Below are 27276 nucleotides of genomic sequence, written 5' to 3' on the forward strand. Positions count from 1 at the left end.
TATATATATATATATATATATATATATATATATATATATATATATATATATATATATATATATATATATATATATATATATATATATATATATATATATATATATATATATACATATATATATATATATATATATATATATATATATGTATATATATATATATATATATATATATATATATATATATATATATATATATATATATATATATATATATATATATATATATATAAGCACAAACACATAAAAAAAAAAAAGACAAAAGGAGAAAAGGAAGACTGTTTTCATAAATTAGTGATTACTATAGACCAGTACCTGAATGAGGCCTTAACCCTACTCATCCATACAATCACATAGGTCAAACAGCATAGCCATACACAATCAACCATAAAGAATAATCCATGGACAGGCAGTCATGTCGTCAATAAGTATAAGTCGTCATTTACCAAACAATAGAACAAATAATAAAGACAAATAATTCAGAGGCAACAACCCAAAACAAGGGCTCATCAGGAGAATACACTTGCCTATAGGATTCGCCACTTTAAATTCTCTACCCAGCCAAGTGTTGTGGCTACCACAGAATATCCATGGCATCCCCGTGTCAGGTATCACCCCCAAAATACATGCCTATGAAAAAAAAACCAGCAAATGTAAAACAACCAAGTAACACCAAAACAAGCTTATCCTGTTAATATATCCCTGTTTTAGCAACAATAGGTAAACTAAATATGATAAATTTTACCAAATCACAAATATTAACACATTGCAAAAAAAAATTGAATGAACTAAACAATTATAGAATTCATCTTTACTATGTGGCTATTTTTTAAAAAATCCGCTCTATTCGAAACACAATTCAAAATAAATCGCGCTGCATCATCATTTGTCGAACCTCCGAAATTAGTTGAAAATTTCTTTAAGTATTTCCAGATAATTCTTTTGATATTCATTTAAAAGTTCGTTATAACGAAAACTAAATTTTTTAAATTGCCAAATTAATTTATTTGCAGAAAACCTCTTGATATCAATTTTTGGCTTAAGATTTTACATCTATTTTTAAAATCAATAAAATTACTACAAATCCTTGCATAACGAAGTAACTGTGAGAAAAACGCCGAATACGTGATATTTGAGTGTATATTACTTTCAGGAAATTGGAAACTAATCACTTCAAAATCAAAATCATCCGTTTTATTATACATTTTAAAACTTAATTTATTATTATCACAAATATTAATATTTAAATCTAAGAAATGATCTTCATGACCAGCGCCATGACTAGATTCAAGAGTAAGCTCTGATGGATAAATATTTTTAGAAATATCAATGAAATCCTTACAATTTAAGACCAAAATATCATCTAAATATCTTTTAGTATTTGATAAAACATGTTTTAAATTATTTGGATTATTCTTATCCATCACATATTTATATTCTAGTTGACTTAAAAACAAGTTAGCTATAAATGGGCTGGCATTCCCCCCCCCCATGGGAATTCCCACGATTTGCTTGTACAAATCACAACCAAATCTTATATAAGTATTGTATAAAACAAATTCTAATAACTCAAAAATCATATCCAAGCTGTAACATCTCAAGTTAATTGTGGCATTAAAGCAATTTGTCCATATAGCTTTTTTATTATAAATGTCTATTTTAAAGAACCTTTTACTAGATAAGATGAAAGATTTCTTGATAACAGTTTTTAAATTATCTAACACTACATTAAGTGATAAATTAGTATACATTGTCGCAAAATCGAAAGACTCAATTCTTTTAGCTAAAACCATTGTTAAAGAATCTATCACCTGCAGTGAATTATTAACACTCCAATATGGATTAAAATTCGAAAACTTTTTAATACTAGAACAATGGGTTTTAAGTTTATTTACAATTTCCTTTAAAATTAAAGAGAGGTCAGTAGCAGCAATGCGGGTTGGACATTTGGCTGCTCCAGCAATAAACCGTGGTTTAGGGGGATTCTTATGAAATTTTACAGTTCAATATAGGAAAGGGAACTTTTTATCATTGTCATTTATTTTAATATTAAATTTTTTTAAAAGTATTTCTTCAGTCTTTTCAATTAAATTCTCATCCTCTAAATTTACCTTTTCGTAACACTAAATATGATTACCTTTTCAGTAATTTTTCTCAGTATTTCTTTATCTGTACTCCTCGGTCCAAGAGATTCTTTCAAATAAAGATGTTTAACAGGAGATTCAGGATTCCCAGATAACATCAGCTTTGGGACGGCTTCTCTGAAAGCCACATCAGCGAAACGGCACACTTCTTTCAACTTAAGAAGTACTGAAGTATCTTCCGCTAGTATCCGCACAGCTTCCATTGTTCCAACAGCTATTGGTGGAGGTAGAGATGCAGAGAAACAATAGCCTGAAATATATCATGAAATATCTATATGTATTAGATGAAAATTAGGGTTTATTATAGTATATATATATATATATATATATATATATATATATATATATATATATATATATATATATATATATATATATATATACATATATATATATATATATATATATATATATATATATATATATATATATATATATATATATATATATATATATATATATATATATATATATATATATATATATATATATATAATGCATAAAGGATATTTCAATCACCCTCCAGGATGCTAAAATACGAGGAAAGGCAAGCAAAAAATTATGTTTAGTTTCAACCAGGGACTTACGAGGGGGAGGGGGCTCGGCCGCCCTCCCATCAGGATCCTAAATAGTTATGAATTTATAGGCACTTTTAATCAAGTTATCAACAAAATTATTATTGGTTCCCTCTCCGAATTTTTATTATTATTACCCCCCACCCTACAAGAAAAACGAAAGCCGATGAAAATCTTAGCATAACAATATAGAAACAGAGAATTTACTTGTAAAATAAAGTCTTGAGATTAAAAAGCTTTTCATTCATTTTACTAGCTTTGAATTTCACGCAGCAACCAATCAGATTTTACAAAGATTAAATAGAAAAAAAACAAGTTTTTTTAAATGAAAGTAAGGAGCAACATTAAAACTTAAAAGGAACAGAAATTACTCCGTATATGAAATAGGCTTTTCTTTCTCAACGCCCCGCTCTTTACGCTAAAGTTTGACTCTTTCTCTTACCTCTACTTTTTAAAACAGTAAGAAACTTTAGCGTAAAGAGCGCGGCGTTGAGAAAGAAAAGCCTCTTTCATATACGGAGTAATTTCTGTTCCTTTTAAGTTTTAATGTTGCTCCTTACTTTCATTTAAAAAAACTTTCAATTGAAGTTTTTCAATTAATGCATGTTTTGATCTTGGCTCTCGGCACATAATAATTAAAACAAAATTTGCATATTAATTAATTGCAATTATCGGGAGACTTTGAGAAAAAAGGAGTGAAGGAGGAGGCCCAGTTCCCCTCCAATTTTTTATTACATAAAAAGGCAAGTAGAACTTTTAATTTTTTACAAACGTTTTCATTGGTAAAAATTATACGTAACTTACAAATTAACTTACGTAACGAACTTCTATATTCGTATGCTTTATTGCGTATATGAGGGGGTTCAACCCTCGTTGATACCTCGGTCTTTACACTAAAGCTTAAATGTCCCAATTCCTTAAGAATCCCGTAGAATAAATAGTAGGAATTACTAAAAATACTTTTGCGTAAAGAGTGAGTTATAACGAGGAGGTAAACCCCTCATATACGTAATAATTTTTGTTCGTTTTGAGTTTTAATGCTGTTCCTTACTTTCAGTAGAAAAAAGTTTTCATATTTATTTTTTTATTGTTTGTTCAAATAATGCAAGAAAAACCCGCGGCCCTTCATCCAAATTCTCTTCCCCCATGATAAGTTCCTCCATGGAAATAAAATTCCACATTTTTGTAGATAGGAGCTTGAAACTTCTACAATAAGGTTCTCTCATACGCTGAATCTGATGGTGTGATTTTCGAGATTTAAGATTGTATGACTTTTAGGGGGTGTTTCCCCCTATTTTCTAAAATGAGGCAAATTTTCTCAGGCTCGTAACTTTCGATGGGTATAACTGATCTTGATGAATCTTATATATTTAAAATCAGCATTAAAATGCCATTCTTTTGATGTAACTATTAATATCAAAATTCCATTTTTTAGAGTTTCGGTTACTATTGAGCCGGGTCAATCTTTACTACAGTTCGTTACCACGAACTCTTTGATATGGTTATGGGTTTTCTTTCTTTCACAAATGCTTAAGAAGTAATGTGATTGACTGAACAAATTCGTCATAGAGGCTAGCCGATGAAAGTAATGCACGCATGCAATTATAGGAAAGTCTACAGGATATCACAATGAAAATTGTACGGGAGGAAAGAGCAAAAACAAGATGACCTTGCATCAGTAAAAATTTATTGAGTCCAACAAGAGAAAAGCAGGAAAGAGAGAGAAATTTTTATTTGCGCAAATAACCGTAACTCAATGGCTAATTTTATGCTGTAAAACAAAACATTATTATACACCATTATATAAATGTTACTTACAGGAAAAAAGTGACTTACTTACGTTGTATAAATTTGTACTTTACTGAAAAAAAATATAAATGAATATGCGTTGTCAGTTTAATATATTTATGCTAGTATTTATTCCTTAAAATGCTAATAATATTTGATCTATTATAGTTATAAAATCGAAAACATTAAAAATTTTCTTTCAGTAAAGTGCAAATTATGTTCCGGCCTTGGGAAGGCATAGGGGTTTAGAGCCCTACTCATGTTAAGTTTTGCTCGTTTTGGGTTTGACTCGGTTATTTATTGTAATTTCTCTTCGTTTTGGGTTTTATTATTTACATTGCATAAATTTGCACTTTACTGAAAAAAATATAAATAAATGTGGATTGTAGGTTTAATATATATATGCTAGTATTTATTCCTTAAAATGTTAATAATATTTGATCTATTAAAGTTATAAAATATAAAACATTAAAAAAAAAATTCAGTACAGTGCGAATTATTTTCTGGCCTTGGAAAGGCATAGAGGTTCAGAGCCCTACTCATGTTGATTTCTGCTCGTTTTGAGTTATTTATTGTAATTTCTCTTCGTTTTGGGTTTCATTTATTTATCGAAGCGGATTTGTGGTAGTTATGCGCTTGGTAGATTATTTGATCCTATTTTTGCTCATTTTTGTTTTAATGGAATTCTTTACTTTTCTTAGAAAAACTTATTTTGTAGAAAGTCTTTTAATTAATTACGGTTCGTTTTATGTTGACATAGTCTTTTTCAAGAAAAAAATAATAATGGTTTAAATCTTTTCAATATGTTTTAAGAATTTATACTTTGGCCAGATTTTTATATGCTGGAGAAACTTTTTCGGCAATTTTTAACAACATACACCCTTTTAAAAATCTGAACAAAATAGTAGTGTTTAATTTAGTTTTATACCTCCTCTAGTTGACCTGAAAAATAAAACTTAATACCATTCGTAAAAAGTTCTATCCATAATTTTGAATACTTGGAAACACTTAAACTCTTTTGTTTAGTTAAATTTTAAGAGCAGAAGTAGTAATAGGAGTAGTCCCGAAAATTGGAACTAATAGCCTCAGTTGTTCTTAGGACACTGCTGATATTCCTTATTGGGAACCAGCATACATACAGTTCGTTTTGATTTAATCTTAAGGCAACAAGTTTTAAACACAATGGAGAAATTGCATAACTATAAGGGGTTAATCTTTGCAATAGCCCAAGAGATATAGTTACAACACCGTTCAACTATGCTGGACAAAATGGCTGTCTTAATATTTTGATTGGAAGTATTTGGAAAATAATAAGCAAAAAAGGAGGGCTGATTGCCCTTCAATCACTTTTGACTCTTAAAAACGGTACTAAAACTTTGAATTTTAAATCAAATTAGCTCTTTTAAAATATCAATGACGTAACTAGCTCTGATAGAGACGCGATGCCGATGATATTACTTATATGCCCTTTTAAAACTTATATCCGCAGTTGTCTCGTTTAATTGAATCTCCCCCTAAACATTTCAACTTAATGTCCATAGTGTCATTAGTCACAGTAACCGTATAGTATTAAAAGCATACACATAGTGCCTTCTGACTAGTACAAAATCCGTCACAACTTACACTGAAAGGTTTAACTTAATAACATAAGCCATAATTATGATATTGCTTTGTCTCCCTTTACCATCTAGTAGTGTCTAAGGTTAATTTAAAGCTGAAATTTCGGAAGGGTAACTCCCTCCCGGAAAGTTATGATGTTGGTAGACTTCAGGATGAAAATTTGAGAAAACTTGAGAGTTTAAAATTTGACAATGTGGAAGATGGATGGAATAATTTCAGAAAAACAATTTGTGAAGTTGCTGATGGTGTCCTAGGGAAGAGTGCTAAGACTGCAACTAGGAATATTAGTGAAAAAGCTTTAGGTTTAATAGAGAGTAGAGGGGGTTTGTATAAGAATTATCTGAGTGACAGGTCGTATGAAAACAAAAGGAATGTAAAGAAAGTGGAGAAAGCATTAAAATATGAACTAAGGAGATGTGAAGTGGAGGCGATGGATGAAATTGCTGAGGATCTGGAAGATGCGGCTAGACGGCATAATAGTAAAATATTATACTGGCGTGGTAATAAATTGAAAGAGAGTAGCCAATCCGGACTAGTCCCAGTTAAAGATAGAAATGGGACCACAATTAGTGATAAGGAAAAAGTTAAAGAAAGATGGGTGGAACATTTTGAGAATGTGCTAAACCGAGATACAGTTGCAGGAAAAGATATAGATGAAAATGAAAAAGTTTGTGATACCTTGGATGTGAAGGAAGATTTGTTTAGTGAGGAAGAATTAGCGACAGTACTAAAAGGATTAAAAAATAATAAGGCCCTGGGTGCTGATAGTATGATTAATCAGTTTCTTAAATATGGTGGCTCTAAGGTTAGGAATAAGCTACTGAAGATTATGAACATAATTTTTGAAAAAGGGAAAGTACCCAATGATTTTAGGAAAACCTTAATTAAACCACTGTACAAGAAAGGTGACAAGAGTGGGTGACGTAATTATCGAGGCATTAGTCTGGTCTCTGTAGGTAGCAAATTACTGAGTAATATGATACTTTTTAGACCGAGACATGCTGTAGACAAAGTTTTAAGGGAAGAACAATGCGGTTTTAGAAAAGGTAGAGGATGTGTCGACCATGTTTTCACTCTTAGGTTAATAATTGAGAAGTCCCTTCGTTGTCAAACACCTTTGGTCCTCAGTTTTATCGATTATGAGCAAGCTTTCGATTCTGTTGATAGAACAGCGTTAACAAAGGTCTTGTCGTTATATGGTATACCTGAAAAATACATTAAAGTGATTTGCGCTATGTACGAGAATAATACTGCTGCCGTTAAGGTAGGAAATGAGGTTAGCAACTGGTTTTATATTAAATCAGGAGTTAAGCAGGGTTGTGTTCTATCCCCCTTTATATGGATCATTTTGATGGACTTCGTCTTAAGGAGCACAGGAAAGGCAATTGGAGACCATGGAATCAAATGGGGAGGAAGAACGCTCCTGGACTTAGATTATGCTGATGATTTAAGCATATTATAATGAAAGTGTGAGCAAAATGAATGAATTTTTAGAGGTTTTACGAGTTCAGGGTGCTAAAATAGGCTTGAAAATCAAACAGTTCGTGGTAACGAACTGTAGTAAGGAGCGACCCGGCTCAATAGTAATCAAAACTCTAAAAAATTGAATTTTGATATCAATAGCTACATCAAAAGAATCGCATTTTAATGCTGATTTTAAATATATAAGTTTCATCAAGTTTAGTCTTACCCATCAAAAGTTACGAGCCTGAGAAAATTTGCCTTATTTAGGAAAATAGGGGGAAACACCCCCTAAAAGTCTTAGGATCTTAACGAAAATGACACCATCAGATTCAGCGTATCAGAGAACCCTACTGTAGAAGTTTCAAGCTCCTATCTACAAAAATGTGGAATTTTGTATTTTTTGCCAGAAGACAAATCACGGGTGCGTGTTTATTTGTTTGTTTTTTTTGTTTGTTTTTTTCCCCAGGGGTCATCGTATCGACCAAGTGGTCCTAGAATGTCACAAGAGGGCTCATTCTAACGGAAATGAAAAGTTCTAGTGCCCTTTTTAAGTGACCAAAAAAATTGGAGGGCATCTAGGCCCCCTCCCACGCTCATTTTTTTCCCAAAGTCAACGGATCAAAATTTTGAGATAGCCATTTTGTTCAGCATAGTTGAAAACCATAATAACTATGTCTTTGGTGATGACTTACTCCCCCACAATCCCTGGGGGAGGGGCTGCAAGTTACAAACTTTGACCAGTGTTTACATATAGTAATGGTTATTGGGAAGTGTACAGACGTTTTCAGGGAGATTTTATTTTGTTTGGGGGTGGGGCTGAGGAGAGGGGGCTATGTTGGAGGATCTTTCCTTGGAGGAATCTGTCATGGGGGAAGAAAAATTCAATGAAAAGGGCGCAGGATTCTCTAGCATTACTATAAGAAAACAATGAAAAATAAACATGAAAACATTTTTTCAAATGAAAGGAAGAAGTAGCATTGAAACTTAAAACGAACAGAGTTTATTACGCATATGAGTGGTTCTAAAAATACTTTAGCATAAAGAGCGAGGTATTTAGGAGGAGATAAATACTTTGCTCTTTATGCTAAAGTATTTTTAGTAATTTCAACTATTTATTCTACGGCCTTTCTGATTCAGGGGTCATTCTTAAAGATTTGGGACAAAACTTACGATTTAGTGTAAAGAGCGAGGTATTAACGAGGGTACAAACCTCCTCGTATACATAATAAAAATATAAGGTTATGAAAGTTTGTTACGTAAGTTAATTCTTAAGTTACGCGTATTTTTTACTAATAAAAACGTTCTTTAAAATTAGAAGTTCTAGTTGCCTTTTTAAGTAACCGAAAAATTACAGGGCAACTAGGCCTCCTTCCTCACCCCATATTTCTCAAAATCGTCTGATCAAAACTAAGAGAAAGCTATTTAGCCAAAAAAGGAATTAATATGCAAATTTCATTTTAATAATTTATGTGCGGAGAGCCAAAACCAAACATGCATTAATTCAAAAACGTTCAGAAATCGTTCAAAACGTTCAAAAACGTAGCTGAAAGTAAGGAGCGACATTAAAACTTAAAACGAACAGAAATTACTCCGTATACGAAATGGGTTGTCCCCTCGCAATCCCTCGCTCTTTACGCTAAAGTTTGACTTTTTGCCACAATTCTTCTTTTTAAAACAATTAAAAGCTTTAGCGTAAAGAGCGAGGGATTGCGAAGGGACAACCCATTTCATATACGGAGTAATTTCTGTTCGTTTTAAGTTTTAATGTCGCTCCTTACTTTCAGCTAAAAAAAATTAGTTTTTTTTTTATTTAATTAATATTAAGAAGACTAAGTCACTAAGGCTAGGAATAAGTGAAGATGAACAGGTGACATTAGGTAACGAAAAGATTGATCAGGTTGGGAGCTTCAGTAACCTTGGTAGTATTATTAGTAAAGACGGTGGGAGCAGTGAAGATGTTAAAAGTAGAATAGCTAAGGCCCAGGGTATTTTTTCACAGTTAAAAAAAGTTTGGAAGAATAGAAAGATAAGTCTACAAGCCAAGATTAGAATATTGGAAGCTACAGTGATGACAGTGGTCAAATATGGCTCTGAAGCATGGGCACTCCGAAAAGCAGATGAAAATTTACTAGATGTTTTCCAGAGAAATTGCCTACGGATTGTTCTGGGTACCCGGCTGACTGACCGTATTTCAAACAGTAGGTTGTACGAAAAGTGTGGTTCAATCCCGCTTTCTGGGGCTATTAAATAAAAAAAAACAAGTTTTTTTTAACTGAAAGTAAGGAGCGACATTAAAACTTAAAACGAACAGAAATTACTTCGTATATGAAAGAGGCTGCTTCCTCATCAACGCCCCGCTCTTTACGCTAAAGTTTGACTCTGTCTCTCAATTCTTCTTTTTAAAACAGTAAAAAACTTTAGCGTAAAGAGCGGGGCGTTGATGAGGAAGCAGCCTCTTTCATATACGAAGTAATTTCTGTTCGTTTTAAGTTTTAATGTCGCTCCTTACTTTCAGTTAAAAAAACTTGTTTTTTTTTATTTAATTTCTGAACGTTTTTGAATCAATGCATGTTTTGATTTTGGCTCTCCGCAGAGGAATAATTAAAACGAAATTTGCTTTTTTTTTTTTTTTTGGCTAAATGGCTTTCTCATAATTTTGATCGAAGGATTTTGAGAAAAAAAGAGCGGGGGAGGAAGCCTAGTTACCCTCCGATTTTTTGGTCAATTAAAAAGGCAACTAGAACTTTTAAATTTTTACGAATATTTTTATTAGTAAAAGATTTACGTAACTTATAAATTAGCTTATGTAAAGAACTTTTGTATTCTCATATTTTTATTACATATATTAGGGGGTTCGCCCCCTTGTCAGATCCTCGCTCTTTACACTAAAGCTTAAATTTTGTCCCAATTCATTAAGAATGACCCCAGAATCACAAAAGCCGTAGAATAAATAGTTGAAATTACTAAAAATACTTTAACGTAAAGAGCGAGGTATTAGGAGGAGGTGAGCCCCTCAAATGGGTAATAATTTCTGTTTGTTTTAAGTTTTAATGCTGTTCCTTACTTCCAGGTGAAAGAACTTTTTCATATTTATTTTTTCATTGTGTTTTTAAATAATGCTAGTAAATCCTGCGCTCCCTTCATGGAGATTTTCTTCCCCCATGACAAATTATCGATGGAAAGTTCCCCCAGCATATCCCTCTCTTCTCAACCCCTCCCCCAACCAAAGAAATCCTCCTGAAAACGCCTGTACACTTCCCAATAACCATTACTATATGTAAGCATTGGTCAAAGTTTGTAACTTGTTGCCCCTCCCATGGGGACTGTGGGGGAGTAATTCGTCCCCAAAGACATAGTTATAAGGTTTTTCGACTACGCTGAATAAAATGGCTATCTCAGAATTTTGATCCGTTGACTTTGGTAAAATAATTAGCGTGGGAGGGGGCCTAGGTGCCCTCCAATTTTTTTGGTCACTTAAAAAGGGCACTAGAACTTTTCATTTCCGTTAGAATGAGCCCTCTTGCAACATTCTAGGACAACTGGGTCGATAGGATCACCCCTGAAAAAACAAAAAAAACAAAAACAAATAAACACGCATCCGTGATCTGCCTTCTGGCAAAAAATACAAAATTCCACATTTTTGTAGATAGGAGCTTGAAACTTCTACAGTAGGGTTCGCTGATACGCTGAATCTGATGGTGTGATTTTCGTTAAGATTCTATGACTTCTAGGGGGCGTTTCCCCCTATTTTCTAAAATAACGCAAATTTTCTCAGGCTCGTAGCTTTTGATGGGTAAGACTAAACTTGACTAAACTTATATATTTAAAATCAGCATTAAAATGCAATTCTTTTGATGTAGGTATTGGTATCAAAATTCCATTTTTTAGAGTTTTGGTTACTATTGAGCCGGGTCACTCCTTACTACAGTTCGTTACCACGAACTGTTTGATAATGAAAGAAAGGTTGAGATGGCTAGGCCACGTTCTACGGATGAAGGATGACAGATTACCGAAGATTGTCTTTTTTGGCCAACCGTCTGGGGCTACACGGAAAGCAGGTCGTCCTTGTCTGGGTTGGGAGGATGTCATAAATAAAGATTTAAAGGAAATGGGAACTTCCTGGGAGGGTGTAAAGAGGGAGGCTTTAAATAGATTAGGTTGGAGTAGGAGCGTGCGTAGCTGTGTTGGCCTCAGGCGGCTTGGTGCTGCAGTGAGTTATTAGTAGTAGTAGTAGTAGTAGTAGTTTGTCTCCCTTTTGAAATTTTACATGATTAGGGTTCGTTTTGATTTAGTTCAACATCCGCCAAAATATTCCTTGAAAAATTCACGTTAATACTCTAGCTTGTTTAGTAGCAATAGTTGTGGTAGCAGTAATAGCATTAGTAGCAGAATGCACATAGCACCTTTGTTTTTTTCGACATCACGAGTCTGTTTCCCTGACGCTCAATCCTAATGACATATCAAAAAATATGATGAAAATATAATGCTTATTAACCGAGTTATTGAAACTAAAGACCTTTGACACATTTCAAGTCACCTCATGGCATAGTTTGACTTAATAATGTAAGCCGTTATTGTGACATTGCTTCGTCTCCCTTTTGACAATATACATAATAAATCGTTTTGATTTAGTTCAAAATCCGCCTAAATATTCCTTGAAAACTTCACCTTAATACCCTTAGCTTGTGTAGTATTTTTTCCTTGTATTATCAGAATTATCCCTCCCCCCAACTCTCCCAAAGAGAGCGGATCCGTTACAGTTATGTCAATCACGTATCTAGGACTTGTGCTTATTTTTCCCGTCAAGTTTCTTCCCGACCTCTCCACTCTTAGCGTTTTCCAAGATTTTAGGTTTCCCCCTCCAACTCCCCAAATGCCCAGTCGGGATTTAAAGTAATAACTCTGAGACACGATATCCTTCTAATCATCAAATTTCATAAAGATCCTATAACCTGTTCGTAAGTTAAAAATATCTAATTTTTTCTAATTTTTCTGAATTAACTGTCCCACCACTCCCCTCTAGATGGTCGAATCGGGGAAACGACTATTTATAATTTAATCTGGTCTGGTCCCTGATACACCTGCCAAATTTCATCGTTCTACCTTATCTGGAAGTGCCCAAACTAGCAAAACTAGGACAGACAGACAGACCGACAGAATATCTGTCACTTGGTAAATACCAAGTAAACCTTCTATGCCTCCAGGGCATAACTTACAACTCTTGCTCTGAGGGCTGTTGGGGATTGTCATCCTCAGATATAATATTCCAGAACTTTCTGCTACGCTGAACAGTATGGCTATCTCAAAATTCTGGCCAGATTTGTTTGGGGAAATGATGGGCGTGAGAGGGGGTTGGTTACCCTTCAATCACTTTCGAATGTTAAAAAGGGCACAAGCCCCTTCAATTTTCAATCAAATGAGTCTTTTTGAAGTTTCTTCGACAACTCCTTCTATACGAAGTGCCTTGGCATAAAAAACCAAAAAAATAAATAAATAATACATGTGTCAACATCGTTCTTTACTTAGGCAGCGCTATTGCGCTGCCTATGATAGATCCTGTTTGAAAACAGTTTGAAAACATTACATAATTTACAGCCTTTTCCTCAGAGGGCGCTGGGGGCGTGATATCCCTCGAAACATCCTAGTTATTAGGTTCTTCTATTATTTCGAAGAAAGCAGCTACTTCATAATTTTGATTATTGTTGATGGGGGAGGGAGGTCAGAAAAGGGGTCCTTTGCCCTCTAAGCCCTTTATAACAAGGCCTGAAAGCTTCGGCAAAATACCCTTCCTGGGATATTGCTGACGCAACCTTTTCACAGCAAGCTTGCATATAATATTTTTGATTTTATTCAACGTCCTCCTCAACATGACCTGAAAATTGTCACAAGTAGATGTGGCAGCAGTCGCAACTAGTCGCAGTCACAGTCAAAAATTGTCGCAGTCAGAAGTAGTCATAGTAGTAGTTGCAACCAGTCACATTTGCATACGAAGTGGTAGCAATAGTTGTAGTAGTGGCCCTTAGTAATTTCTAAGGTATTACGGATTCCACCTATTGCTAGCATACACACTGTGTCTTTTAATTCAGTTACACATCCCCTTCAATATTCTCTGAAATTTCAATTTGAAATCCTTAGCCTTTTCTGACACGCCCAAAAACAAAAATTCCTCCTTTCCTTAATGGGCGATTTGCATAGTTTACAATCCTTACCCCGGGAGCTGATAGGAACTTGGTATCCCCGTAGACATAGTTTTTAGACCTTCGGACTATTTTTAACGAAATATCTTTTGTTCAAAATTTTCATCAGTACCGGGTAGTGGTCATATAAATAGGGTAAGTTGGGGTGGAGCATGTTGCCCTTCGACCACTCTTCAGCATCCCCCAGAACATTTCCTGGAAGTTTCGGCTTAATATCCTAAGCCATTCCAGAGATATTGAGGATATACCCATCTGACAAACAGAGTAAACATCACTATTTGACCACAAGTGTGTATACTATTTGTCCCTCAGATTTCCAAAACTATTGGGAAAACTTGTGTCTCATGAATGAACCCTCCCTCCTCCCATAGGTTCGATACGATTACCGTAGTGACGTCTTTAATAAAGAAAAAGTGTTTTTTTTCCAAAATTAAGGCTCTACAAAAAATTTCCCAAGGTCGTGACCGACCTAGATCGTTTTTTTAGGCCGTTGAATGTAAAGCGCGCCAATTTTCGGAAAATATTAGTGAGCCGATATCGAGAAAAAACAAATACACAATTACTGCACTTTTAAGGAGATTAGATAGAATATATACTTTTTTAGGCATTTATTTTTTAATATACTCACCTAGTCCACAGAGTCTTTGATGGTCAATGACATACGATGTACCCGCACAAAATCCTCCAATGGACGCTAGAGCGTATTCCGTGTTCGCAGCTATCATATCTACATGATCAATCTATAAAATATTGGTATAAATGACGTGATACTGACAGTACCATTCAAAAGGTATATGTAGGTATAAAAAAGGGATGAGAAAAGAAAGAAAAGGAAAGGGAAAGCAATTGAAAAAGAAGAAAGTAAAAAAGAGACTATTTTACTTATATAAGGGACAATGTGGAGTGAAATCTACTTTTATAAAACGACAAGAGAAGAGATTCTATGACGTGATACTATTACAGTGTCAAATGGATCATGTATAGATCTTGAAGAAAAGAAAAGGAAAGAAAAGATTTTACTTCTATGAAAGGACAATTTGAAGTAAGATTCTATAGCGTTATACTGAGACACTACCATAAAAGAGATACGTAGATCTTTCAAATAAGGAAAAAGAAACAAAATAGAAAGAAAGGACAAGGAAAGAAATAGAAAAAAAGAAGTGAAAGAAGACATTCGAATGCAAAAAAAAATAAATGTGGAATGAGATTTTACCAAATGATATTATGGCATTGTAATTTAGGAGGTATCCTTAGATCTATACAGACAGTGGAAAAAGAAAGCAAAAGAAAAACGGAAGAAAAAAGAAACAAGAAGTAAAAAGAAACAAAGAAACAAGAAACAAAAAATAAAAACAAAAAATTCATGAAGTTTAACGCGGCTAAATTTATGAACCCACCCAATGCATTCTCCTTGACAATCTCATACATTTTAATCAATTTAGTAAATGGATACTATCTTAACAAATGATCGGTTGAAATTTTTTTCATTTAATAGGTGTAACAAATAATAAATAAGAGATTATAATAAATAACTAAGTAATTATATTCTATTTAATAGGACTGGCGAATCTCCAAATCTTCCCAGTGAAATAGCAATAAATGGTTCTTTATTAAAGCAGATTGAGGAAGTGCGGTACCTAGGATTCATTCTCGATCAGAACCTCAGCTGGAGAAGACACGCTAATGTGGTTGCGTGTAAGATAGATGGGATTCTAAGACGTTTTCAACATTTTTTAACCTTCTCATATTTTAGTTTTTTTATATTACTCTATAATTGCGCCGTATATTAATTATGGTTGTATGGTTTGGGCAAGTAATTTTACGTGCAATTTGCAACGAGTGCGAATTCAGCCGAATAAAGCAGTGAAGTAAATTGGAAAGTATGATATACAAGAGTTTTAAGTACAGAGTCGAATTTTAGGAAACTTAGGATATTGAATGCTGGTCAAACTAGATATTTTCAGATAGATATTTTTGTGTTTTAGAGTTTGAATGGTTTCGCGCCTGATTTTTTTACTAATTTTTTCGCTTTAACTCATTTTATCACGGATATGCTACGAGAAAAGCTGAAGACTCTGGTAAGTGACCCAAGAAGTACGGTTCTAGCCATTTGGCCAAACACACGGGTCTAGCTGTCTGGAATTACTTTCCAGACTCAATTCAGAAAGTGGAAAGTGTGCCACAATTTAAAAACAAATTAAAGAAGCATTTCCTTGCGGGCACTTGATGAGTGTGGGACTGGATTACGAAAGAAGACAATTTAAGTAATTTTGGTCTTTGTTATTAATATACATATATTTTTTAAGTTTATTATTCTGTAATTACTATTAGTATCTCTCTTTAATTGTTCTTTATTTGTGTATATTTCAGTGATGATTTAGTTAGTTGTATAATTTAGAAATTGTGTACCGGTTTCGTTTTTCAAGCATACTTGTGCTTTTTTGGTAGCCGGACGTTAAGTCGGCATGAATTATATTTAATAAAGATGTTGAATGTGCTTAGAATATAGATGATGGAGGATAATGTTGACATCAAAACTGAAGATTTGTATTTGCCATAGAAAGAAAGAAAAATAAATGGAATAAAAGCTGATAAATTTTCTGAAATTTCGTCATTCATAATTGTACTGCGTTTGAAAAACAGGGCTAAATCAAATTTTTAGTTTTATTAAATAAATAAAAAAGTTTTTCTTAACTGCAAGTAAGGAGCGACATTAAAACTTAAAACGAACAGAAGTTATTCCGTATCTGAAAGTGGTTGTCCCCTCCTCAACGCCCCTCCCCCTCTTTACGGTAAAATTTGACTCTTTATCACAGTTCTACTTTTTAAAACAATAAAAACTTCATGAAACTTTTATATTTAAAATCAGCATTAAAATTCGATTCTTTTGATGTAACTATTGGTATCAAAATTCCGTTTTTTAGAGTTTCAGTTACTATTGAGCCGGGTCACTCCTTACTAAAGTTCGTTACCACGAACTGTTTGACAAAGTCACAAGATAATCGCAAAAATTAGACCAAAAACACCAGTTCTATGATCGGTCGAATTCACTGTGATACCCTAATTCTCTGTGGTCTAATATCTGTGATCCGGTATATCCTGATAACTGTGCTGAAGAATGGCCTTTTTCCTTAAGAGCCCTTCATTCCTTCAATTTTATGTCCTCGTTACAGCGATAGCTGCAACTAGTAAAGAACGAACCTGGCCCATTGTAACCAAAAATAAAAAAAAAATACGTTTAAAAAAATGGCCACAAAGAAAAAATTGCCTTTTGTAGGTGATTCAGGATTATTTTGATTTATTATTTTTATAATTATTTTTATTTTATTTACTATTATTACTATTATTATTATTTTATTTACTATAAAGGGGAAGTACCCAATGATTTTAGGAAAACCATAATTAAACCACTGTATAAGAAAGGTGACAGGAGTGAGTGTCGTAATTATCGAGGCATTAGTCTGGTCTCTGTAGGTAGCAAATTACTGAGTAATATGATACTTTTTAGACTGAGACATGCTGTAGACAAAGTTTTAAGGGAAGAACAATGCGGTTTTAGAAAAGGTAGAGGATGTGTCGACCATGTTTTCACTCTTAGGTTAATAATTGAGAAGTCCCTTCGTTGTCAAACACCTTTGGTCCTTAGTTTTATCGATTATGAGGAAGCTTTCGATTCTGTTGATAGAACAGCATTAACAAAGGTCTTATCGTTATATGGTATACCAGAAAAATACATTAAAGTGATCTGCGCTATGTACGAGAATAATACTGCTGCGGTTAAGGTAGGAAATGAGGTTAGCAACTGGTTTTGTATTAAATCAGGAGTTAAGCAGGGTTGTGTTCTATCCCCCTTTATATGGATCATTTTGATGGACTTCGTCTTAAGGAGCACAGAAAAGGCAATTGGAGACCATGGAATCAAATGGGGAGGAAGAACGCTCCTGGACTTAGATTATGCTGATGATTTAAGCATATTAGATGAAAGTGTGAGCAAAATGAATGAATTTTTAGAGGTTTTACGAGTTCAGGGTGCTAAAATAGGCTTGAAAATTAATGTTAAGAAGACTAAGTCACTAAGGCTAGGAAGAAGTGAAGATGAACAGGTGACATTAGGTAACGAAAAGATTGATCAGGTTGGGAGCTTCAGTTACCTTGGTAGTATTATTAGTAAAAGTGGTGGGAGCAGTGAAGATGTTAAAAGTAGAATAGCTAAAGCTCAGGGTGTTTTTTCACAGTTAAAAAAAGTTTGGAAGAATAGACAGATAAGCCTACAAACCAAGATTAGAATATTGGAAGCTACAGTGATGACAGCGGTCAAATATGGCTCTGAAGCATGGGCACTCCGAAAGGCAGATGAAAATTTACTAGATGTTTTCCAGAGAAATTGCCTACGGATTGTTCTGGGTACCCGGCTGACTGACCGTATTTCAAACAGTAGATTGTACGAAAAGTGTGGTTCAATCCCGCTTTCTGGGGCTATAATGAAAGAAAGGTTGAGATGGCTAGGCCACGTTCTACGGATGAAGGATGACAGATTACCGAAGATTGTCCTTTTTGGCCAACCGTCTGGGGCTACACGGAAAGCAGGTCGTCCTTGTCTGGGTTGGGAGGATGTCATAAATAAACATTTAAAGGAAATGGGAACTTCCTGGGAGGGTGTAAAGAGGGAGGCTTTAAATAGATTAGGTTGGAGGAGGAGCGTGCGTAGCTGTGTTGGCCTCAGGCGGCTTGGTGCTGCAGTGAGTTATTAGTAGTAGTAGTAGTATTTTGATTGGCCATAATAGTAACATACTATTCGGAAAAACAATTTGCGAAAATTTCGAAAAAAACTGAAACATTGTGAAAATGGCGTCGGGTCCAAGCAAAATGTACACCATTGGAATCTGATAAACTGATAAATCGTCAATCAACTAAAACAAAGCTTATTGCCTAAACTTATCTAATCAGTTTGAATTAATGTGTTGAATGTGTGAACAAAAGAACACTATGAGAAAAGCAAGGACGCTAAAAAAAATTGCATAAATAAGGAAATTAGTGGAAATTAATTTTTTTTTCACTCGATCGTTCTCATTCATGGTTGCAACGATAGCTACAACTAACAAAGAGTTTTTATCACGGTCCATAGTAACCTAAAATTAAAAAGCGCACATAAAAAAATAGTTAGTGAGAAAAAAAATACACATTTGTAGCTGATTCAGGAACAGTAGCTATTGTATCGATTAGTGTTAATAGTAAAATGCTATTTTGAAAACAAATTTATAGGGATTTCGAAAAATTGCTTTTTAAAAGATGATGTTAATTTTAGTTAACTGAAGATGACTAGGGGAATGATGAATATTAAGGAAAGATTCCTTCTTTGTCTACATAAGGTAAGAAATTATAAGAAATTGCCGCAGGTTCTAATCATTCTTTAGCTTTGTTGGAAAGGGATAGAATCGTTTCATAATGAAACAGAAAGTTTGTTAGATTCCGTTTTAGTTAACTAAAGCTAACAACATTCCACAATAAAACGCATAAAGAGAGGAATGAAGTGGAGTGAGGATTTTTTAATAAAAGCCAAAATGTGGTATGTCTTATTCAGAACGGTTGTCATGACTTAACTGATCACACATAGATAGTTAGATAGATTTAAGAAAAAAACAAATCAATTAAATAAACATAACCATTGCTAGAAGATCAAATGACCAGTAAGCAGCGACTCAATTAATCAAGTAAACTACATCATTACCAATATAAAAATATTACTTCTACTACTAGTACTACTACTACTAATACTACTGAAAACTCACTGCACCACCAAGCAACCTGAGGCCAACGCAACTAAGCAGGCTCCTCCTTCATCCCAATCAAACACTTCCTCTTTACATCCTCCCAGGAAGTTCCAATTTACCTTAGATCTTTCTTTGTGGCCTCCTCTCACCCCGTTCACGGAAAACCTGTTTTTCGTTTGGTCCTCGATGGCAGCCTGACAAGGACGATCTTTGGCAATCTATCATCCTTCATCCACTGTACGTGTCTTAGCCATCTCAACTTTTCTCTCATTATAGCCCTAAAAATCGGGATTGGACCATATATTTCGTACAGATTACTATATGAAATACGGTGAGTCCGACGGATAACCAAAACAATACGTAGACAGTTTCTCTAACAAATCCTCATCCGTCTTTCGGAGCACCCAAGGTTCAGAACCATATCTGACCACAGTCATCTCTGCAGCTTCTAGTATTCTAATCCTAATTTTTGCACTTATCTTCCTTTTCTTCAAAATTTGTTCAACTTTGAATAAGCACTCTAAGCCTTGACTGCTCTACTTCTAAAATCTTCACTCCACCCACCATCTTTACTAATGATACTTCTTAGGTAAGCGGAGCGGTCCACATGATCGATCTTCTCGTTACTCAGCATTACCTCTTCATCTTTACTGCTTCCTATTCTTAGCGACTTAGTCTTCTTAACATTAACTTTAAAGCCTATTTTTGCACCCTGAACTCCCAAACATCCAAAAATTCATTCATTTTGCTAATATTTTCATCTAAGATACCCAAATTATCAGCATAATCTAATTCCGGGAGGGTTTTACTTCCCTATTTGATTCCATATTATAGTATTGCCTTCCCTATGCTCCTTAACACAAAAGCTATCAAAATGACCCATATAAATGGAGATAGAACACATCCCTGATTAAAGCCTGATTTAATACGAAACCAGCTACCTAAACCTCATTTTCTACCTAAAACGCAGCAGCGTTATTCTCGTATATAGCACTAATCACTTTAATTTTTGTCTGGTATACCATACAACGATAGGACCTTCGCTATAGAGCTTCTTTCAGCTGAAATAAACACTTGCTTATAATCGGTAAAACTGAGGACTAAAGGTTGTGATGACTCGGGCATTTATCAATTATTAATATAAGAGTGAAAATTTGGTCAATGCATCCTCTCTCCTTCGTAAAACCTCACTGTTCTTCTCTTATGTATTTTCTGTAAGTCTAAAAATTATCATACTACAAAGTAACACCTTTATAATTACCACATTCACTCTTATCACCTTTCTTTTACAGTGGTTTCACTGGGGGTTTTCCTATGATTGCTACGAACTTCCCGTTTTCAAAATCATATTCACAATCTTCAGTAATTTATCTCTAATTACAAAACCACCATATTTGAAAAAGAAATGTGCCACACTATCAGAGCATGCCTTGTTATTTTTTAATACTGTCACTTATTTATCCTGATAAAATAAATCTTCCCTTAGTCACAAACTTTTCAAATTTTCCTCTATATATTTTCCTGCAATTTTATCATGGCTTAGCAAATTTTCAAGATGCCCTGCTCATCCCTCTTTAATTTTGTCCTAACCATTATCTGTGGTCCCAATCCTACCTTTAACTAGGAAAAGTCCAAATTGACTACTCTCTCTCAATTTATTAACATGCCTGTACAAGGTTTTACTATAACGTAGCCGTACCTTAAATACGTATCTTCCGGGTCTTAAAGCAATTTCATCCATGGCCTCCATTTCGAATCTCAAGTTCTTATTTTAATGCTATCTCCATTTAATGCTTTCACCACTCTCTTTACATTCTTCTTATTTTCATATGACTTATCACTTAAATATTTCTAGAACAAGTCCCTGCTCCTCTCAATTAAACTTAAAGCATTTTCACTATTATTCCTAGCTGCGTTTCGAACTTTCCTCCCAAAGACACCATCTACGACTTCGCAAACTATTTCTACATTTTTAAAATTTAAAACATCCAGTTTAGCATTCAACTGTTCCTGGAAGGTAGTTACCCTTTAGAAGTTTAAGCTTCAAATTAACCCTAGACACTAGATGGTGATCTTTACTTTTAACATCAACAGAAAATCTACTATATACCTCAATATCGATCCTGTCAGTCTTCGGTTTATAAAAACATTATCAACCAGGTTATCTGTCTTGTGAATACCATGTTAATTTACGGACCATTTTATCTTCAAATAGTTTTATTCGGTTAGACTAGATTTTTAAACGTACAAACCACGATATTTCCTTTTTTGCACAAAATTTACCTAGGCTACGATACCATGCCCATATAAATTAATAAATTGTGACCTGGGATCCTGTCTATTTATTGCTGCATCTGTCAGTAAACTCATTTGAGTCACTACTATTTCCGTCTATTGGCTCTACGGTTGGATATACTACTGTGACTCATACCCTGCATTTTTTGAACGTACAAACCAAGACTATTTCCTTTTCCTACACAAAATTTACCTAGGCTAGGATACCATGCCCATATAAAACAATATATTTTGACCTGGGATCCTGTCTATTCATTGCTGCATCTCTCAGTAAAACACACTTGAGTCACTACTATTTCCGTCTGTTGGTTCTACGGTGGGATATACTACTATGACTCATAACCTGCATTTTTTGGTCGTAAAATGAGCAACTAGTTTAATTATTAATTAATACTTTCAGAATCTAAACAAGACTTAGTAGCTTCCTTATTCATCAGGAGCCTTGCCCCTTGCCTATTCGTCCCATCCCTCCTCCATGAGTAAATAAATTTTACATAGCCAAATTTCATCTTTCCTACCCCTGGATGAGTTTCTGATAATCCGAATAAGTCCATTTCAAAGCGTCTAAGTTCATCAGTGAAAATGTCAATACGATAGTTCTGTTTTAACGATGTAACATTCTAAGTTGCAATTTTTATATTGTTTAAATCATGGACATTACTAGGGCCTCTGGAACAGGGACTGTCCCAAATGATACTGCAGGAAGGGAACCAGCACATCATTTCAAGTGTACACGATACGCGACTCGGCTAAGAGCCGGACAGTAAGAAGTCCCTGGGGCACCCAGTATGAATGGAGGCTTTATAGAATCCTGGTTCCGTCTTGGCCTCAACATGGTTCTTGACACTTGGCGATGATCTTCATCAACAAAAGTGCAGATTCTGCGCCGACAATCTCAAGCCTATAACCTCCAACTCATTATATACTCATTCCTATAAACTTTATACTACTATGAAGAGGCAGCTCATCAAAACGAACAAAACCAGAAAAAGCCCACCAAACTGAACAAAACCCAAAATAATTATCCATGAATTAGAACGCAGTCCAAATGAAGTGGCGTCTACTAGGCTATAATTTCTGCGAAGGACATCAACTTTAAAGTCACCCTGTAGTGCTGTTTGCAGTCATAGTTATGGTTATAGAAACTCGTAAAAGGTTTACTCTGACTATGAGATAAGGCAAGTGGGATTTTCCTTCGGGGATAGGGACAAAGGAGGCAGATAATGACGGAGCAAAGACCCCCAGACCATCTCACAGCACCGGAATAGAGACAGCAAAAAGAAAAAGAGCATAAAAAACACAATTTTCGCAACAAATTCACCCTCAACCTGCAGCAATACTACTTTTGACTTGTGGTTTAACTGAAGGCGAGCCCTAATGCTCTTCAGGCTGCTATTCCATAGGGTTACAGTCACGTGACGAAGCATGCCGGCTGTTCTCGTTGTATTTCTCTTCTTATATAACGGCCGAAGAAACAGCCTTCCCCAGTTTAACTATACACTTGAATGATATTTCTACAACTAAACGTAGCACAGTTTTTCATATCAGAGCATAAACTATTTAAAGATTATCTGAGATCTAACTTTCTATACCAAATAATTTTTAAAGCAAGCCCCTTTTGTAAAGCAAAGACAACAACAACAAAAAATGGAGTTTCTTAAAAAGAAGGACAAAACAAATGAAGCTTAAAAATAGAAAACGATCCACTCATTCAAACTTACAAAAGTCGATGAAAAAGCATTATAAGGCAAAAAAGCCATGACCAAGGCAAAAGGCTCTCTGAAGATGGGGCCTTCAGCTAGAAATATATTAGAACGAAAAATATTAAAATCATTCCTAATCTTGATATTGGTCACATCATCATGTACATAACCATTTAGTTTTAAGTTTCAGTTACTATGGGCTATAGTTAGTCCTTTAATATAATTTCATAAGAAATTGATAAGAAGAAGGAAACAGGTACAAACACCAGAAAACAAAATAAATTAAACAATATCTATAAAGAAAAGGAAAAAAACACAGAAAGTGTTATAAATTAGGCTGTCTTTCTGTAAATTGGATTGTCTTCAACTTCGTATCGCAATACAATAAGGCATCGAAACAACATGACATGCCATCGTTGGTTGTTTGACTGATTGTTTAATTTAGTTGTTTTGTTTTGCTTTTGCTTTTTTTTCGTTTCCATTTTTTGTTTCCATTGATAAAGGCATCCAAATCTGAAGCCAAAATATTTTGGCTTTATTTTTATTATTATTATAATAAAAAAAGGCCTTTTCGTAATTTTCCTACTGTCTTACCGAGTTTTGTGCCAGTCATTTTGTTCTTTCATTTCCTTTTAATTGTAAATGGAATGGCCGTGTGTTGTTATAAATTATTCAGAACCCCGGCGAATCAGCAATCACTGTCTAGCACACCAAACCGAAAGGATTCTTAAATATGGTTGTAGGACTCTACAATCTTTCGGAATATTAAATAGTTTCTCCTGAAGAAAATTCAGGAAATAAGTAATTCTTGGTATTCAGCAATTTCAAATGGCTGACACGATTGAAAGTCTTATGCGCATCTACGGAGCAAAGTAAACAAACGTAGAAAATAACTAACAGTATTCAGCAGCAGCAGGTAAATGAAAATGGCAATAGCCCCTGAAAGGTGTTTCGCTTAGGCGAACTGGAGCACCAAGGCGAACTTTGGGGCTTGTCTGTAAATTAGATTCCAGTCAGACGCTATTGGCAGGAAATTATCCGCTCAACCTTTTTATGTTAAAAATAATGGCCTTTTTTTTTATTAAAAAAGGCCATTATTTTTGATACTGAAGATAATTTTCTTCTTGTAAAAGGAAACAAGAGGTGTAAAATCTTCAAAAAATAGTTGATTTCTTCTTAACTTGTTGATGGTTCTGGCCTTAATCATTGTTTTAACTTTTTCTGGCCTCACCTTCCTGAGCCTGATGGTCTGTTCCAGATTTTTTGTATGGCTCGCAGCACATCACCTTCGAATTTTCTGCCAAACTTCCCGTTCTATTTGCAAAAACCTGGTTAACTTTCTTAGTTCACTTACTTAACTTTCTGGCAAATAAAACAATGAAAGCGAAAAAGTTTTGTTAAATTGAACGCAAGTCAGAAAAATCTTTGTTTTCTTGCAAATTCTATACTACTTTTAAATAAATATCAAAAGAATTATCTAGAAATACTTAAAGAAATTTTCAACTAATTTCGGAGGTTCGAGAAATGTTGTCGCAGCGCCATTTATTTTGAATTGTGTTTCTAATTGAGCGGATTTTCTTAAAAATTAGCCACATGGTAAAGATGAATTCCATAACTGTTTAGTTCATTCAGGTTTTTTGCAATGTGTTAATATTTGTGATTTGGTAAAATTTATAATATTTAGTTTACCTATTGTTGCTAAAGGGAGGGATATATTAACAGGATAAGCTTGTTTTGGTTTTACTTGGTTGTTTTACAATTGCTGTTTTTTTTTTCTTTCATAGGCATGTATTTTGGGGGTGATACCTGACGCGGGGATGCCATGGATATTCTGTGGTAGCCACAACACTGTGCTGGGTAGAGAATTTAGAGTGGCGAAACCCTATATAGGCCAGTGTATTCTCCTGATGAGCCCTTATGTCGGGTGTTGCCTCTGAATTATTTGTCTATATTATTTTTGTACTGTTTGGTAAATGACGACTTATACTTATTGACGACATGACTGCCTGTCCATGGATTATTCTTTATGGTTGATTGTGTGTGGCTATGCTGTTTGACCTATGTGATTGTATGGATGAGTAGGGTTAAGGCCTCATTCAAGTCCTGGTCTATATTAATCACTTATTTAGGAAAACAGTCTTCCTTTTCTCCTTCTGTCTCTCTTTTTTTTTTTTTTTTTTGTGTTTGTGCTGTTGCATTGGTGATTTCTCTTTTCATGATACTATACAATTATACTGTATATAATATACTATACTATAGTATGCTATATATAATTCTATACTGTACTAAATTTTATGAGAATTTTGCACGTTTCTTATTAGAATATTTACTTTATCTTACCAAATTTTCAAATTTGGAAGCCTACATAAGTGACAGTGCCAGATAAGATAAATGTTAATTTATGATAAAATTTACCGGTATTCCAAAATGTTCTGTAACTCCTTTTCCAGTCAATCCAAGAACACCAAAAGAAACACTTTCTTCCAAAAACAGCCGAATTTTGTATTTACTTTTCAGCTCAATCAGCTCTGGTAGTTTACAAATATCTCCCGTGTTTAAATATATTCCTTCAACAACAATGAATTTTCTCACAGCTTTCTTCTTTAGCTTCTGTAAAAGGATAAAATATATATAGCACTAGCTGTTGGGGTGGCGCTTCGCGCCACGCCAACACCTAGTTGGTGGGGGCGCTTCGCGCCCCCCCAAGCCTCCCCGCGCGCGTAAGTCGTTACGCGCCATTGTAGTTGTGTCCCTATGTCCCACCTGTGAATATAGATATATATATATATATATATATATATATATATATATATATATATATATATATATATATATATATATATAAATATATATATATATATATATATGTTTTTAACTACGTAAAACTTGCGAATATACAACATTCTTTGCTGTCCCATTGTCTGTGCATATAAATAGATTGTCAGGTTTAACGACTCTTGAACATGCAACATATAATGGTCCATGGGAAAACAATCCGTATTCAGATCTATACCTCATGATTCTAATGATTACCCTTAAACTTTGTTGATGGTGATTGCTAATCGACCATTCCCTGTGTTGCCGTCGTCATTTATATATCCCCCTGTGCCCCCCAGCGTCCCCGTTGTAGTTGTGTCCCTGTGTCCCGGTCGTCAATATATACCCTGTGTCCCGGTCGTCATTTGTGTCCCGGTGTCCCAGTCTGTGATTTCTCTTTGAGTGTCCCGGGCGTCATTTATATTCCTTGTGTCCCGGTGTCCCGGTCTTCATTTGTCTCCCGGTGTCCCGGTCTGTATATACATTCGTTTTTGAATTGGTCTTTTTTTTAGTTTTTAGTTTTTTACCTTTTTTTTAGTTTTTTTAGTTATACCTCATGATTCTAATGATTGCCCTTGAGCTTTGTTGATGGTGATTGCTAATCGAACATTTCCTGTGTCCCCGTCGTCATTTATATATCCCCCTGTGCCCCCCGGCGTCCCCGTTGTAGTTGTGTCCCGATCGTCATTTATATTCCCTGTGTCCCGGTCGTCATTTGTGTCCCGGTGCTTTGTTGATGGTGATTGCTAATCGAACATTCCTTGTGTCCCGGTCGCTTTCTCTTTGAGTGTCCCGGTCGTCATTTATATTCCCTATGTCCCGGTGTCCCGGTCGTCATTTGTGTCCCGATGTCCCGGTGTGTAATTTCGTCAATCAACAAACATGACGTCAGCACACAAACA

The 27276-nt window shown here is 34.6% G+C and overlaps 1 protein-coding gene across 1 annotated transcript in view; it reads right to left on the minus strand.

The window, feature by feature from the left end:
- LOC136034988 (serine palmitoyltransferase 1-like) overlaps positions 1 to 27276 on the minus strand; it is a 64724-nt gene that overhangs the window by 6683 nt on the left and 30765 nt on the right. The window contains exons 6-8 of the mRNA XM_065716557.1: positions 25973 to 26167; positions 14417 to 14528; positions 2138 to 2394 (exon numbers count right to left, since the gene is read on the minus strand). Coding sequence (XP_065572629.1) covers positions 2138 to 2394; positions 14417 to 14528; positions 25973 to 26167 — 564 coding nt within the window. The remainder of the gene's footprint in view (positions 1 to 2137; positions 2395 to 14416; positions 14529 to 25972; positions 26168 to 27276) is intronic.

This window comes from Artemia franciscana, chromosome 13 (genome assembly GCF_032884065.1).
Source record: "Artemia franciscana chromosome 13, ASM3288406v1, whole genome shotgun sequence".
Taxonomy (NCBI): Eukaryota; Metazoa; Arthropoda; class Branchiopoda; order Anostraca; family Artemiidae; genus Artemia; species Artemia franciscana.